This window comes from Dromiciops gliroides, chromosome 1, assembly GCF_019393635.1.
Source record: "Dromiciops gliroides isolate mDroGli1 chromosome 1, mDroGli1.pri, whole genome shotgun sequence".
Classification (NCBI taxonomy): domain Eukaryota; kingdom Metazoa; phylum Chordata; class Mammalia; order Microbiotheria; family Microbiotheriidae; genus Dromiciops; species Dromiciops gliroides.
The window spans coordinates 250,414,917-250,430,947 of NC_057861.1; the positions used below are offsets into that span (position 1 = coordinate 250,414,917).

The 16,031-nt window shown below is 38.4% G+C and overlaps 1 protein-coding gene across 1 annotated transcript in view; it reads right to left on the reverse strand.

Annotated features, from left to right (window-relative positions):
* Positions 1 to 4,988: 4,988 nt before the first annotated feature.
* KLHL14 (kelch like family member 14) overlaps positions 4,989 to 16,031 on the reverse strand; it is a 137,967-nt gene continuing 126,924 nt past the window's right edge. The window contains exons 5-8 of the mRNA XM_043975718.1: positions 15,126 to 15,316; positions 14,888 to 15,046; positions 10,413 to 10,570; positions 4,989 to 7,170 (exon numbers count right to left, since the gene is read on the reverse strand). Coding sequence (XP_043831653.1) covers positions 7,111 to 7,170; positions 10,413 to 10,570; positions 14,888 to 15,046; positions 15,126 to 15,316 — 568 coding nt within the window. The 3' untranslated portion in view covers positions 4,989 to 7,110. The remainder of the gene's footprint in view (positions 7,171 to 10,412; positions 10,571 to 14,887; positions 15,047 to 15,125; positions 15,317 to 16,031) is intronic.

The following is a 16,031-nucleotide window of genomic DNA, read 5'->3' on the forward strand; positions in this document are numbered from 1 at the left end:
AAGTTCTTTTTTGGATATGTTGATTTTGAGGTACTCTTGAGACTTCCAGTTTGATATGTCCCAAGGCACTTGGAAATAAATGATGCTAACACAAGAGAAAGACTGGACTGAATCTATAGGCTTAGAATTAAATGATTTTAATTCCAGTTCTTATTCTACCATTTATTATTTTTTGTGATAAAAAATCATTAAACTTATCTAAATATGAGCCCCATGAAAGTGCTAACATATTTAGCACCTAGGCACTTAAAATTATAGCATATGAATAGTATTTTTCATCATAAATCCTTTGGAATTGTCTTAGATTATTATATTGCCAAGTATTCACAGTTGATCATCATACAATATTGCTGTTACTTGTGTACACCATTCTTCTGTTCTGTTCACTTCACTGACTACACAAATATAGCTTATATCAAAAAAAATTATAGCATATGGTCACTGCTTAGAATTTGATTACAAACTAGTTAGGGAGACAATAGCAAGCAATATAAGTAAATATGCAAAAAAGTATATCATGAATTACAAAAATAATAAATGCTGTCAGTTCAAAAGAAGAGAACAACTTGGGGGTGAGTGGTGGGAATCTGATTTAAGAGCCTGGCTGAGATTTTTCTCAAAAATAACCATTAGAGATATGTCTTGGGAGAGTGGTGGTGGTGTTTCTTGGCCTTTGGATTAGGTTACCAAAGTCAATCTTGCTAGAGGAACATTGAATACCTTCCATTCCAGCTGGTTTCAATAGTCTTATAATTGTTTCTACTCTATGAAGGAAAAATTTGTCCAATCTGGACTAGACTTCTTGCCAAATTTCATGGATTCCAACTAGCCTGAAGTTAGGAATGTTTTGTGGTCTGACCCAACTCACAATCAAAGTACAATTTGTTGCTAGTACAGAGAGGGCTGGTATTTTTTTAGTACTTCCCAAAAGAAAATGGTACATGAGGCCCATGACCTGAGATGACCCAAATTAGTAGTAATTTCTGGAGATCTGGAGCCTTTAATCTCTGAAGTCTTATGATTAAAAACAACCCAACCATTATTGAAAGGGAGAAGTTGTCTTTAACTATTGTGGCATAAATTCCAGATGGGAATAATGAAAAACATACATGATGTATGTATCAAAGTATACAGATAGATAGCCTAATATCCATTCATTCAATTATTCAGCAAAGATTTAATAGCCAGCTTCTAAATGCAAACCACTATGCTAGTTGCGACAGTCAATATAAATTTGCATAAGACATGGTCCTCTGGTCACATGAGGTTTATAAGTTAGGAGGGGAACTCAGACATGGACTCCATAAGTACAATGTGGTAAACACCATAAAAAAAGGTGCAAGGAAAATAGCAGTCCAGAGAAAGGCGAGATCACTTCTAACTGTTGGGGGAGAGAGAATCAATAAAGATTAAGAGGAGCTTTTAACTGGTTCTTCAAGAGCAGAGAGGATTTCAATAGGTGTTCATTGTGAGGAGGAAATTTCGGAGAAGGGAAGAGCATGAGCAAAGATGTTGAGGCAGGAAATTGCAAAGCATATTTGGGGAACAAAGAGAAGTCCAGTTCGGTGAAATATAGATTATGTTAGGAATGAAGCTAGCAATCAATTTGAATTTAGCTTAGATTATGTGGTGATCCCTGGATCCCAAGCTAAGGTGTTTGGACCTTTATTATCATTGGATGATGAAGGTTACAGTTGAGGAAACTGAGGTACAGGAAGTTTTGATGGCCAGAAGTTCTATGGTCAGAGCCGTGCTTTAAAAAAAAGATGAATCTGGGGAATCTATAAATAGTAATAGGAAAAGAGTTCAGGATTCACTAAGTCATAATTTCCTTTACCATTTCTTTTCTTTCTTTCTTTTTTTTTTCTTTTCTTTTTTTTTTAGTGAGGGCAATTGGGGTTAAGTGACTTGCCCAGGGTCACACAGCTATAAGTGTTAAGTGTCTGAGGCCAGGATTTGAACTTAGGTCCTCCTGACTCCAGGGCCGTGCTACCATTTCTTTTCTAAGTCGACACTGATATTTGTTTCCACTTCTCCCATGTATCTCCTTGTACCTTACCCACAGGTCATCAACAGTAACTCAGCTTCAATATCACAACTCCTTCCAAAAATATTCATCCAAGGCAGAAGCCCTCATTATTTAGTGGAATATAAGGTAGAATTGCCCTCAAGCCAACTTATGGGTATGGAATTTGATAGGAATGGAGAAAAGTCCAATGCCTCAGAAATAAAAGTCCAAAACAAAACCTTTCAAAATGTAGGGTGTATAGAACAAAACAATAGGGCGACTCCTTCAGATGAGGTGTTGGAATTCAATCAATTCAGTTGAAAAAAAGAGAGTAAATACATACAACCACTTTTTTTAAAGTTCTTCTTGGGGGCAGCTAGGTGGGGCAGTGGATAAAGCACCATCGGCCCTGGATTCAGGAGGACCTGAGTTCAAATCTGACCTCAGACCACTTGACATTTACTAGCTGTGTGACCCTGGGCAAGTCACTTAACCCTCATTGCTCTGGAAAAAAAAAACAACACAAAACAACACAACAATAAAATTTCTTCTTGATTTCTCTGAGACATTGCTAGACAATTAGGAAGTTAGTTCTTGTAGTGCTCTTTCTGTACAGTGTTTAGTACATTGCTGGCCCTCATAGGCAGACATAATTGCATGATACAAAATCCAAGATTGCTAAGATTACTGGTGAATCATTTGATGCTGTGTTTCTATGATATTCCACGGAGTGGGTGGCATGGGCCACAGAAGACATGTAATAATAAATAGGGAGTTAACCTGTATGATTGCAAACTCCTTTGGCTCCTTGTACGTCTGAGCAGGGGAGTGATTCTAGACATTCATCAGGGGATTTGGAGAGAAAATTTTGGATCCACACTTTCTGGTTGTGTTGACCATAGACATGCAACTTCTCTGAATCCTCAGTCACTGATGAAAGTCATACCTCTGCATTTAATTGTTTTATGATTTTTCGGGGGCCCTTTGAGAACCCAGGATTGCCTCTCCACCACAATGTCCTGTTATGACGAGGGCTGTTGAAGGATTTTGAGTGTCAATGTCAGTTACTCAATTCATTTCCAATATCTAGTGAGTCCCCTACTATGTACTGCAGATTAAGATTTATTAATTTTGAAGGAAGGTGTTAAAAACAAGAAAGCCCTCAGCCAGTACTAATGAATGGGGTGGGGGAAGGCAGGTGTGAAGAGAGTCAAAACTAAGGATAGGTAAGAAAAACAGTTGCCTATGGTCCAATATTTGGAGAAGTACAATGACAAGGTCCTAACTTTTCATGTGGGGCAATTCATTTGAGAAGAGGCCCAGGGATGTGAGAGCAGCAGTGCAAAGGGACCATCTGACTGCAAAGGCACCCATGCTGCTAGGGTGATTCCTTGAGCAGGTCTGCTAAACTTCACTTAGAGTTTGTGGGGGTCTTCCGTGGAGGCTTATATAAGCGATAGCATTTGAAGCTGGTAGAAGAAAAGGGACAGTAGTTGCTCTGAGCAGAAGTGAGGTCCCACGGGGCAGCTAGGTGGCGCAGTAAATAGAGGACTTGGCCCTGGATTCAGGAGGACCTGAGTTTCAAATCCAGCCGCAGACACTTGACACTTACTAGCTGTGTGACCCTGGGTAAGTCACTTAAACCCTCATTGCCCCACAGAAAAACAAAAACAAAAACAAACAAAAAAGAAGTGAGGTCCCTACCGATGTTGGTACCCTGGGACAAAGGCTCAGTCCATGAGGGACATTTTTATTATTTTTAATATTATTTATTACAAATGTACAAGTTTTAATGTCTTTTTTTTTTGCTCTCCAATGGACATAGGTAATTTTCTAATAGGTCCGTTCACATGGTAACATACTGGGGACATACCTTTCAAATTTCATGTCTGGAGCACAAATGCCCTGTTCCCAGTTCTGGATGTGAATATGTCCTACCTAGTATGACTCAAATGTAGGTGACGTTTGGTGTTCACTGACTTTATCTCAACATTAGGACAGAAATACAATCCACATTCAAAACAATTTTGTACCCCATCTCAGTACCTGAACATAATATATATAGTAAATATTTTTTGTTGTTGTTGGGCAATGAGGGGTTAAGTGACTTGCCCAGGGTCACACAGCTAGTATGTGTCAAGTGTCTGAGGCCGGATTTGAACTCAGGTCCTCCTGAATCCAGGGCCGGTGCTCTATCCACTGTGCCACCTAGCTGCCCCACAATATTTTAAAAATATATGCACGAATGGGGAAAAATGTGGGAAGTACTGGAGAATCAGAAATTCAATTTAATGCAAATCTGCTAATTACCACCAATATTATTAATTATTGCACATATATAAGGCAGGGCACAAAATGGGTTACACAGTCAGTTTGTTTCATGAGATTCTCTGGTACCTAAGACCTTAGCTCAAGACCTCCAGTGTCTTCTCTTTGCCCTGCATATCTCCTTCTACAGGGAATCCTCTGATTATTTCCTAATGACCCTCCATACCTTCCCCATGATCCACATAGGCCCTTTCTAGGGATTTCTTAGATCAGTGGCCTTAAACTGTGTACAATTCTTTACCATATTGCTCTGCTTAATTGATTTGTATACGTATTAGAACAAACTTTATGGCAGTAGGATGTAGTGGTATATCATTTATGTTGATTTTTATTAAAAGTTGGACAAGTGGGCCCTTGATCATTTCAGCCTCTTCGGCTTCCAGTTTACAGTGTTCTACACACGGGAGGTCCTTAATACATGTTGATTTTACTATAACATAACATTTATTATGTCCCTTTGGAAGCATGTATTTGACTCTCAGATTTTTTATCTCCCAGTCACTTTTCTAGGAAACATCAAGAGCCCTAAATCAGAAGCCTCTTGTTATTGGATACATCTGCCTAGACAAGGAACATATTTAAACACTGCCACAGAATTAAAAAAAATACACATTTACATGATACAAAACTTCCAAAGAATTTAATGGAGATATTTTATACATATGCTTTATAAGTAGCAATATGCAGACGGTTGATTAGTACATAAAGTTTTATTTAAAGTTTTCCCCTTACAAGCAAGCGTCATTTACACATTCTAATACTGTACAAAATTTACATTCTCTGTGACTTACTCAGATATATCACTTTTTCCTTGGTCATGCCTTCCTGAAAGACAGAAAGTTTTACATACAGTTCTCATAAATGCTAAAATTTACCTCGATTGAAAAGAAAAATAAGACCAAAGAACCAGTCAAAGGACAACAAGGATCCCTTTTAAAAGCCTAGTTGTACATTTCAGAGGGAACAGGTGACAGCTAACCATAAAAGACCCCAAGGCCAACCCTTCTTCCCATCAGAGTATCAGCTGAGGTTCTTGTATGGAGCACTGTAACTGGTTACTCTCTCTCTCTTTCTTTCTCTTTCTATATATATATATATGCTTTCAGGGAAAAAAATGAAAGTTGATTGCACTGGATATCTCTTTACAAGGGATCCTTTGGATCTGAACATACAAATAAATACAAAAACAATTACGATTGCACTTTACTGTGGGAACAGCTTCAGATTTGAGCATCTTCATTTCATCTTTCCATGTTCCTCAATGAGAGAGTCTCACCAAGGCATTCCCAATTGTGGCCTCACACTGCTTTTAAAAGATCCATTTATCAAAAGATCCAACCATTTCATTATCTTTTATTTCTTTGCTTTACTTTTTACTGGTGTTTTATTAGACTCCTAAAAGCTTGAAAATAAAATTTCTCTTCTTGCCAATTTTGCCCCTTCTGATTTGACAAATGTAAACCCTCTCACTCCTGCTCCCTCCCCTTGACAATTCCTGCTGCTGTTGTGACTGCCAGAGAACAATTTAATTTTTGTCTCTGTGTGTAAGCATTACCAACGAGAGCAATAAGATGTGCCCAGTTTGGCAAATAATGATGGTAAATCCTGTGCTGTCCCACAGCCAACTGAGGGAGGGAGAGGCCAAAGCCTTATTGAGAACTAAAATAACATAAATGGAAGTTGCTGTGATTCTCTTAAATCATTTAAATTTCATGTTTCTCAGTGACAGAAAAACAAGTAAGATTGTACTTTACAGTAATAGTCTAGTTCCTGGGCTCTGGGTTGCAGAGGACAATCTGGGCTGATTTTCCATGGATCGAAATTTGAGTCAGATATTATCTGAAGCCATGATAACTGAATGTACTGGCCCTGGCTTTTGAAGCCAATAACAGGTGTGTTCACTACTTATTTGGTCCTGAAAATGGGAGAGTACAATTCTTAGGGAATTGCCTGCAGCAGCAGCCTATGATCAATTCAAATCTTTTAGACAAATAGCTCTAGATGAGGGCTGCAAAAATAGGGACTCTGCCTAGTTTGTGACAACAAAGGGCAATAACCACTGGGTTTCTAGCAGAGTCCCTTGCCATCTCCTTCTCTTTGCGTAGGTCCTTTGTGCGACTGGGAAGACAGAGGGGTAGATGAAGAGAAGTTAGCTTGGGGTACTTTTTTCTAAAAGTATTGGCCTCAAGAGCCTGTGTAATCATCAGAGTTCAGGATTATCAGACCAAGAGGCCATGTTCTGTGATTCTGGGTGCATTTTTGAAGCATTCAGAGAACACAACATCTCCAGAACGTCAACACGGATCACATGCAGGTAGGACTACAATGCACAGTGCTGCTTTTAGATCTCTCTGGGGCAGTCTTCAGATATTTATCTTTCTCCTTTTCAAAGTTAAGAACAATGCGAGGAGTTTCTGTGAAGTTGGGCCAAGTTAGTGAAAACCAGCCTGAGATGGCAGTCTGTCAACATGGGAGGTGTGGTGTGTCTTTAGCTACTTGCTTCACAAGACTGGTATATGTCCAAGAATGGGGATTTTTTTCTTTTGTAGTTTGCCTTTAAAAGCATCAATCTAAACCCAAAGGTGGGTTTTGGGAAGTTGTGTCTGTAGAACATAATTTTCCCTACCAAAATATTTGTGCCACCTGTCATCGCTTCCCAGATTGGGGTACTTGTTTGATTCAATGTGTCCTGTATGTTATTTGTTGTAGGTACACAGGCTGGTAGGATAACTGTGGCACAAGCAGGGCAGCAAGCGGTTCAGCTACGTCTCCTTCTAACTCTGTCCAGTTCCTTTCTCCGGGCAATAGCAAATGGTTGATGACTTGTAGGCTCCCTGGAAAACAATAAGAAGACTTTACTGAAGCATGGCTGGAGAAAGGCACGAATCCAGGGCTATTTATTTCTGCGAATTCTAGAGAATTTATTCTGTCTTTCATCCCAAAAATGCTTTTATGGAAGGAAGGGATTTTTAGACCATTTTTATTTAAAGGGAAAACTTACCCCAAAGATATCAAAATCTATTTTGGTGACTGCCACTAAAGTTAGTCCTATAGGAACTGAGAAGTGGAAAATCGATCTGATTGTCCCTTAGGGGGAAAAACAACAATTTATACTTCTCTGCTTCCTACAGTATGGGCACGATAAATGACTATTGACTTGATTTATCTATTCTGCTGCCCTGGCCTCACATAGGACTTTGCATTTCTTTTTATGCACCAATAGACTATTTTGTTATTGTTATCTGTCTATGTGTCATATCCCCACTAGACTGTAAGCATCAGGAGGGCAGCATTGTGTCACCGAAACTTTTTTTTAAAAAATCTCTCAATCTATTAGTCAAGTATTTAATAAGTTCCTACTATGTGACAGGCACTGGGTTAAGTGATGTCCATGCCAAGTGTAAGGGGCTAAATTCTAGCTAGTCTGTCTAAAATATCTATTGAGTGGTCACCAATAAATTATAAGCTTTAGCAAGAGTTAGACTTTTAAGCATTTATTAAGGAGAATAGAATTTGGCGAAGAGAAAGGGCCTAGATTCATCTATCTATTAAAGGGAGAGCACATTTCTCATTCCACTCTCCACCAGAGTCCTGACAAGAAAGAGTGAGAGCCCCAGCTTTGCCCCCTCTTCCTCCCCCAAGCCAACATCACTTCCTGACGCCAAAGAAATCCGCATGGCCTTGCCCTCAGAGGCCTTCTCCTCATGGTGGAGCCCTCCTACAGTAAGTCCTCCAGCAGGTGGCATCATTCTAATCGTTGCACAAGTAAAAACAGTCCCTCCTATCATTAATAACCATTTGTTCTAATGATGTAGATAATATATGTGTGGGTATAAACACATAGATATACAAATGTGCAAATACAGACACACATTTATATCTGTGTGTATTGTATAACAGGTCATGTATATAAGGTAAGTACAACACACATTTATATGTGCACACTTTTGTATACATGCATATATACAGTATACATGCATGCATTACACAGATGCACACAAGATACCTATGGTATATATAAACACAGAGATATACATGTACATGAACAAATATATACACAAATACTATGATCACACCTGTACGTGTGCACACACATACAGGCACATACGTATATGCACACACATGCATATATGCAAAGTATGGTCCTATACACACACCAATCTACATAAATGAACACTATGTATATGTATATGGACATATAATATACAAATATAGAAATACATATGTGCATATGTGTATACAATACACACATGTTCTATACTCACACATACTATAAAAACTATAGACACACTATAATTACATATTGTGCATATACATGCTCTATATACATACATACATACATACATACATACATACATACATACATACATACACACAAGACAGTTTGGGAAAGGAATTCAGTAGCAGATGGGGAAAAGCTTCATTTGGAAAGCAACATTTAAGATGAGTCCTGAAGGAATCTAGAGTTTCTAAAGTGCCTTCCAGATCTGAGGGCAAAGCCAGGGAAACACTTGGAGGCAGGAGATTGTAGGGTTGTGAGGAGACCAGCAAATAGGCCAGTATGGCTGGGTCACAGAGAAACAGAATGGGGAGTGAAGGGTAGGAAGACTCCATGGACTTCACTACCTATCACAGTGTTCTGATTTACCCCTGGTGTTTAAGAAAAGCTTGTTTAAATGAACTGCTCAAATACTGAAATAATTATCCAGATAGACAAAGGCCAAAAAAAAAAAAAGGCTTTTTTTCTTTAAATAGTCAAATGGTTATACTGAAAGCTGCTTTGGATCTTGAATTATCTGAATACTTGCCTCAGTTCTCCACTGGATTTTGCTCCTATATCCTGAAAATGCCTTAACCCCACAGAGGCGAGGGCATTGGGGGTGGGGAGGGAGAGATAAGCTGGAAGTGAAGGTTCTCCTCCCTGCTGGGTTATTTATATTTTTTGTGTGTTTTATAACCTTCTCAGCCCCCATCAATATTAAATTCTTACAGGATTTAACAAATCTCCCAATCTTCACATAGTCTAAAGGAGCCATCTAAGCTAGTAAACAATATTACTAGCCTTATTTGCCTTAACAATCTTAGGAGTCAGACTACAAAATTTCCCTTCCTCAATACAGAACCTTCTTGCTTACTGATGTGATAGTGATGGGAAGTGGGCACTTATTTGATGAAAACACACCCCTAAGTTTTGTCCAGTTTGTCTCTGCCCTGTTGTAAACAGTTATGTATACCTCCAGAGTTGGGCAATATAAATATCCAGTTCTATATAAGATTGGTTCATTTGCCTTGGCATAGCTAATGTAATTAAAAAATAATGTACACACCCAACAAAAAGTTCCCTCTCAGATCATATTCTCATCATACTGTAATGATTGGAGTGATGCCACCTGCTGGAGAATTACTGTAGGAAAGTTCTGCCATGAGGAGAAGGCATCTGAGGGCAAGCCATGGGGCCTTTCCTTGGTGTCAGGAAGTGACATTTGCTCGTGGGTGCTGTCAATCAAGGCTACCAGCCAATTAGCTTGGAGATGTGTGTGTGTGTGTGTGTGTGTGTGTGTGTGTGTGTATGGGATGTTCCCGGTTTCATAGGAGGCTTGTGGGACGAAGAAGGGGCGAGCCTTGCTCTCGTTCTCTTTCATGAGGACCTCAGCGGGGAGAGGAGCTGGACATGCTAGCTTCCTGAGTTAGACAGCTGAATCTAGGCCTCTTTCTCTCTCTTCACCAAATTCTTATTCTCCTTAATAAATGCTTAAAAGACTAAACTCTTGCTAAAGTTTACAATTTATTGGCAACCACTCATTAGATATTTTAGACAGACTAGCTAGAATTTTAGCCCCTTACAGTACAAAAAAGAAGTGAAAACCAAAACAGATACAACCTAAGAGACAAAAACTAGCAGCAACTTTGCAAAAACGAACCTGTAAATATAAGTAAAGCAACCAAAAAAAAAATAATAAAGGCATGAGATGCTTCAGGCTAGAACGCCAACATCTGGGAAAGCAAGCAGAAAATAAGCACTCATTCTGGTTGTAAGGGAAGGCAGTGAAGTCCATGGCAAGAAGTAGATACATACCATACTCCAGCTGTAACCACCTACAAGATAAATGCTGTCATCAAGGACTGCACAACCAGGACCGCTTCGGCCTTCCAAAATGGGAGTCTGTAGAATATTCCATTGGTCACCCTTGGGATCGTAGCATTCCACAAGCATGACATCAAGGTGGGAGAAACCTGAGTGACATAATGGGAACCAAATTTAAAGTCCAGCCTCTCTTTCGAATAAAACATTCACTTATGTTCTTATGATTTCTATTAGTCATTTTCTGATATCATTCCCCCTTTTAATAAAGCAAAACAATTAAGTTAAATCAAATGACAAGATGACCTTTATATGTTAGCACACAGAGCATTCTGTTCCCAAAGTCCCTCACCTTTATACTAGGCGAGGGAAGGGTACTTCATCATGGCTCTTCGAAATCAAGATTGATCACTAAAATTAACTGAATTTGCCTACTTTTTAATGCTTTTCTGTTTTGTTTTGTTTCCATTATTGGACTTTTTGTATACAAATTAGAATATTTTGTTTTGTCTTTGCCAGACTTGGTCTTCCTATCTTGCTTAGGCTGAAAGTGCAGAGGCCACTCATGGGCTTGATCTTAATAACAATGGGCACAAGAGCTTTGACCAGCTCTGGTTTTGATCTAGGCTGGTCTGTTCCACTGTTGGCAGCCTATAGGCCCCTCCTCTCCTGAGGGTCTGCCATGTTGGTATTGGTCTTAGCCTGCTGTAGCTCAGAACTGAAGGGATCCATCAGAGTCAACCCCTTAGTAGCAGGAATCTCAGGAACATCCTTGGCCCTTGTATATATTGTATGCTTTTTGCTCTGCATCAGTCCATAGAACTGTTCCCTCATAGTAACTGTTAAAATGAATTTAAACAATTTAAATTCCTCACATTGTTTCTTATAAAACAATCATATTCTATTATATATATATATTACAATTTGTTCATGGGGATCCATTTTTAATTTTTCTTATTATAGAAAGGGATTCTGTTTAGAAATAGAACCTTTTATTTCTTTAATTTGTATGGATTATATACCAAGAAGTGGGAATGATGGATTAAAATAGCTAAACATTTTAGTGAATTTTCTCACTTACGATTTCTTTCCCAGAATAATTGGACTAATTAATTTGTCCATTAAACTGTTAATTGTGTTCTTTTTTCCCCACAACTGATCCTTCAAAAATTGGCAATTTCTATCTTTCATTGTTTTCATCTTTTTGATAGGTGTGAGGTGTTAACCTGAGCACTGTTTTCATTTCTATTTTTCTTATCACTGGTGAATTTGATAATTTCCATATGGTTATTGATATCTTGCATTTCTTTTGCAAATTATTTGTTCAGATCCTTTGACCAATTGCAGCTTGTAAAAGAAAAGCCAGAAATCTTTTTGAAAAGAATGCTGCTCCAATTTTATACTTATCTGACATAGTCAGAAAGATCACTTGTAGTCAAGATCATGTAGAACAATACAAGAAATTGGTAGAATGAATGAAAAACTCTGGAATAAATGTATTCCTCCATAAGAATAAACCTAATGCTCAATATAACTTGAAAGTAAAGAATTACACATGTGAGGGGCACCTAGGTGGCACAGTGGATAGAGTACTGGCCCTGGAGTCAGGAGGACCTGAGTTCAAATCCAGTCTCAGATACTTGACATTTCCTAGCTGTGTGACCTTGGGCAAGTGACTTAACCCCAACTGCCTCACCAAAAGACAAAAAACAAAAAAAAGAATTATACATGTGAATCCCAAAACTCTTTATATGAACAATCACAAATACTGAAGTCACTAGAGGGAAAAAGGATTCCCAGGGAAGAGTCAGCCCTTGGTTTTGATACTGAGTAAAACAAATATACATCTGTATATAACCAGAGATAATTTTCTAGTTATTATGCTCATGTTTTGTGATATAATATATTAGAACTTCCCATTCAAATTTCACTTTTATAAAACCTCAGGTTGCAGAGGTCATGCTGAGCTCTTGGAAATACCGTTAATGGAGTAAAAGCTCAGGAATATCCTACCAGACTTTGAGTATGGCTTGGTCAATATGTTTGTTTTCTAAAAATTAGCTTAGGTAGCTCAGTGTTGCTCAACACCATAAAGTTGTCCACCAAGTAATGACTTTTTTTCAGCTATAGAAACTCACAAAATTGCCTATGAAGCATGGCGGGTTTGTGATCCCACACCAATGAAATGGTGGATGTGGCCTTGGAGAAGACCTCTTGAAAGGAGTGAGTAGGCCTCTAGAGTCATGAACTGCTGTCAGAATTGTATTGCCATGAAGAATGCTTGCCATAGTGTCTGACACATGATAAGTACTCAATAAATGTTAGTGATTGATTTAAATGAATTTATAGATTAGGAAAGCATTTTTGGGGGGAGGGGTATAGAAAGACCATCATAACATTCTCAGAATCTGTCAAAAGCCTTTCTAATAAACTCTAGCATCTATATAATGGAGTTGGATAAGAAAAAGGTACCAGAGACACTAGAGTAAGGATTTTAGTTCCACAAATGAGCATTCTATTCTTAGTTACTGAAGAGGATAAGAAGTAAAAGTAAATCCATTCTTACTACCTCCCTCCTCTCTCCATTCCTCAGTGTTTAGCTTCCATATCCAGAATAAAGCTCAACATTTTCCAAACAATTTGTTCAGCTGGAGGAAGCCCGTGGAGACTGGTGACTGCTAGGGGATTCTCGGGCCCATTTTCTGAGGGTTGTCAAATTTTAGGACTGTTACTAACAGTTCTGTGAGGCCCATGGAAGAGGGGGATCCTACTGAAATTGTGACATATCCTACAACCTGGCTCTTAAAATTTGTTAAGGGCTTCTGTTTCTCAAGTTAGACAGTCAGTAACTTCTGGTGGATGATGAATTGTCACTATTATTATTATTATTTTTAGATCTGGGCATATGATTTCATTGGTATGGGAAATTCCAACAAGGAAGCCACCAGTAGATATTAGCAGTTGTTCTACAACTCATAGCCTTAGAGTTTACTGGAGATACTAAGAGGTTAAAGAACTTGGAAAGTATAACATGGACAGTTTAAGTCAGAGGAGGGACTTGAACTCAGGGCTTCTCAACTCTGAGGTTGGCTCCCTATCCACAACCACAGGCATGGTCAATGTCATCTAATAGACTTAAATTTTTGAGGGCAAAGAATTAACGTTTAATGGAAGCTAAGGCTATTAGTATTTGACATTTACAACAAATATGACAAACGAATAGAAATATGCTTGCTTCCCCCAACATGATTGAGCAAAAGGACCTCAATAGAGTTTTGTAAACCTAATGCACATTCTTAAAGATGTGCAACCAGGATATTTGTGACTACTTCCTTTTTATGCAAGGTGAGCTGGACATAAAGATTTTATAACAGCAATAGCAATTATATATGGATATGTAGGTCTAATAAATAATAGACATATAATGTGTAATATAATTATACAATTAATGCAACATTATATAAATCATACAATTATATAATATAGAAGATATATCATTTATATTATATAAATATATTTATATATCCCATGACTGATAGAATTATATAACATAGATATACATAGAGATACATACATATGTATGTGTGTGTGTGTGTGTATAAAATATACATACATACACACAATGAGGCTTATTGGGCAGAGGAAGAGCTGGCCTTGGAGTCAGGAAGCTGTGGGTTCAAGTGCATTCTCTGACACACCCTGGTTGTGTGTGACCCCCGGGTAAATCACTAAGCCTCTTAGTTTCTTAAGTTAGATTTATACCATGAACAAAAGCAAAGATTTAGGAGTCTCTAAAATAAGTTTGAGAATCACAGAGAGCAAAATATGCTCAATGTTTAGAAAAATATTTTAATTTTTTTTTTTTTTAGTGAGGCAATTGGGGTTAAGTGACTTGCCCAGGGTCACACAGCTAGTAAGTGTTAAGTGTCTGAGGCTGGATTTGAACTCAGGTACTCCTGACTCCAGGGCCGGTGCTCTATCCACTGTGCCATCTAGCTGCCCCTATTTTAATTTTTAATACCCAAACTGTAATAGATTTATTTTTTAAAAATCCAAACCAGGAGTTAGCTTCTCTGTGAGGCTATGCTTAAAGTTCCTCTTGACTACATTTCCTAGAAAACAATTTATAGAAGAAAGCATCACTAGTAGTTTGGAGCTAAGGAATAATTTATTTCACTGATTTCAGGGTTATAAGAAATTGTTCTTGCTCTTGAGTTATGAGAGCTCCCATTTTATTATCTTTGGACTTCATTATTCATTTCTTTAATGTGTGCAGTATTATCCTAAATTTAAAATAATCCTGTCTGCATAAAAGATCCAATAAAGGCCTGCTCAAGGGTACTGCTAATTTGCACAAAGCAGATTTTATTTGGTCAACATGTTTTTTACTTGGTTGACTATGATTAGCTAATAAGCATCCCCTTAGCAAGAAGCATGACCTCAAATATTATTGTGATTAAAAATATGACCTTTCAAATGATTTCCTCCAATTGCATAGAGCCGATCATTCATTACAGCCAAAGTGTGGATTGCTCGTTTTGTGTTCATATCTTGTTTTCGGGCCCAGACATCCATAACGGGGTCATAGCAGTACAGCCACGGGACGTACTCTCCATTGTGAACACCCCCTGTGAAATAAACAGAAGTGAAGATGAGGAGAGAGGCTGGCAGCCATTGTCACTAGCAGGAAATGGATCAGGGACTTGCCTGAAATGTATATCTTCCCATTGTGCACGGCTCCTGCATGAGCTGCCAAAGGTTGGGGTAAAGAGGAAACGTAGCGCCACTCATTGGTTTCTAAGTTATAGCATTCCACGCTGGACAAGTATCCGGTTTCGTTCCTTCCACCAATAACATATAAGTGTTTATCCAGGCGACATGCATAGAAACTGGCTCTCCTGTGGCAAAAGGAACAATTCACAGAAAGTTATTAGTACAATGGAGAAATGTTCTTCTTTGAAAAGCAGCTAAAGTAGATGAGGGATGCTCCTTCAGAGTGGGCCCCAAACTTTTGGAGAATATCCATATGTACATGTATTAAGTACCATGACTTTTGTAGTCATCATATGTATATTCTAAATGTAATTTAAAATTCCTGATTCTAATCGTAAACATCTAAAGGGAAGCAGAATGGTGCAAGGGATAGAAAGCTGATCTCAAAGCTACCAAGTCCTGGGTTCAAGTCCGTCCTCTTACACATTCTGGTTGTGTGATCCTGGGTAATTACTTCACCTCTCAGTGTTCTGGGCCTTTCCAGGTTCCTCACCCCTTCTACCCATCTCCAGAGGACCCTCCCTTAGAAATTACCTTCCATGTACTCTGTATATATACTTTTAAAAATATGGTCTTTGTCATGCATCTCCTTCATTAGGATATGGACACCTTGAGGGCAAGGCATTGTTTTTGCCTTTCTTTATATCCCCTTCTTTCTTAGTACACAGCTCATTGACTGGCTGACTCTAAGTTTTCAGAAGAAGGTGCTGACCTGCATTGTTAGAAGGGATTTTCTCACCCAGGAGTTCCCTCTACCAATGAAATCATAAATCCAATTTCTATCTCTGTTCACCTAAAGAGAAATCCACATGCTGTTGGTTTCAGCTATTTTTACGCTCT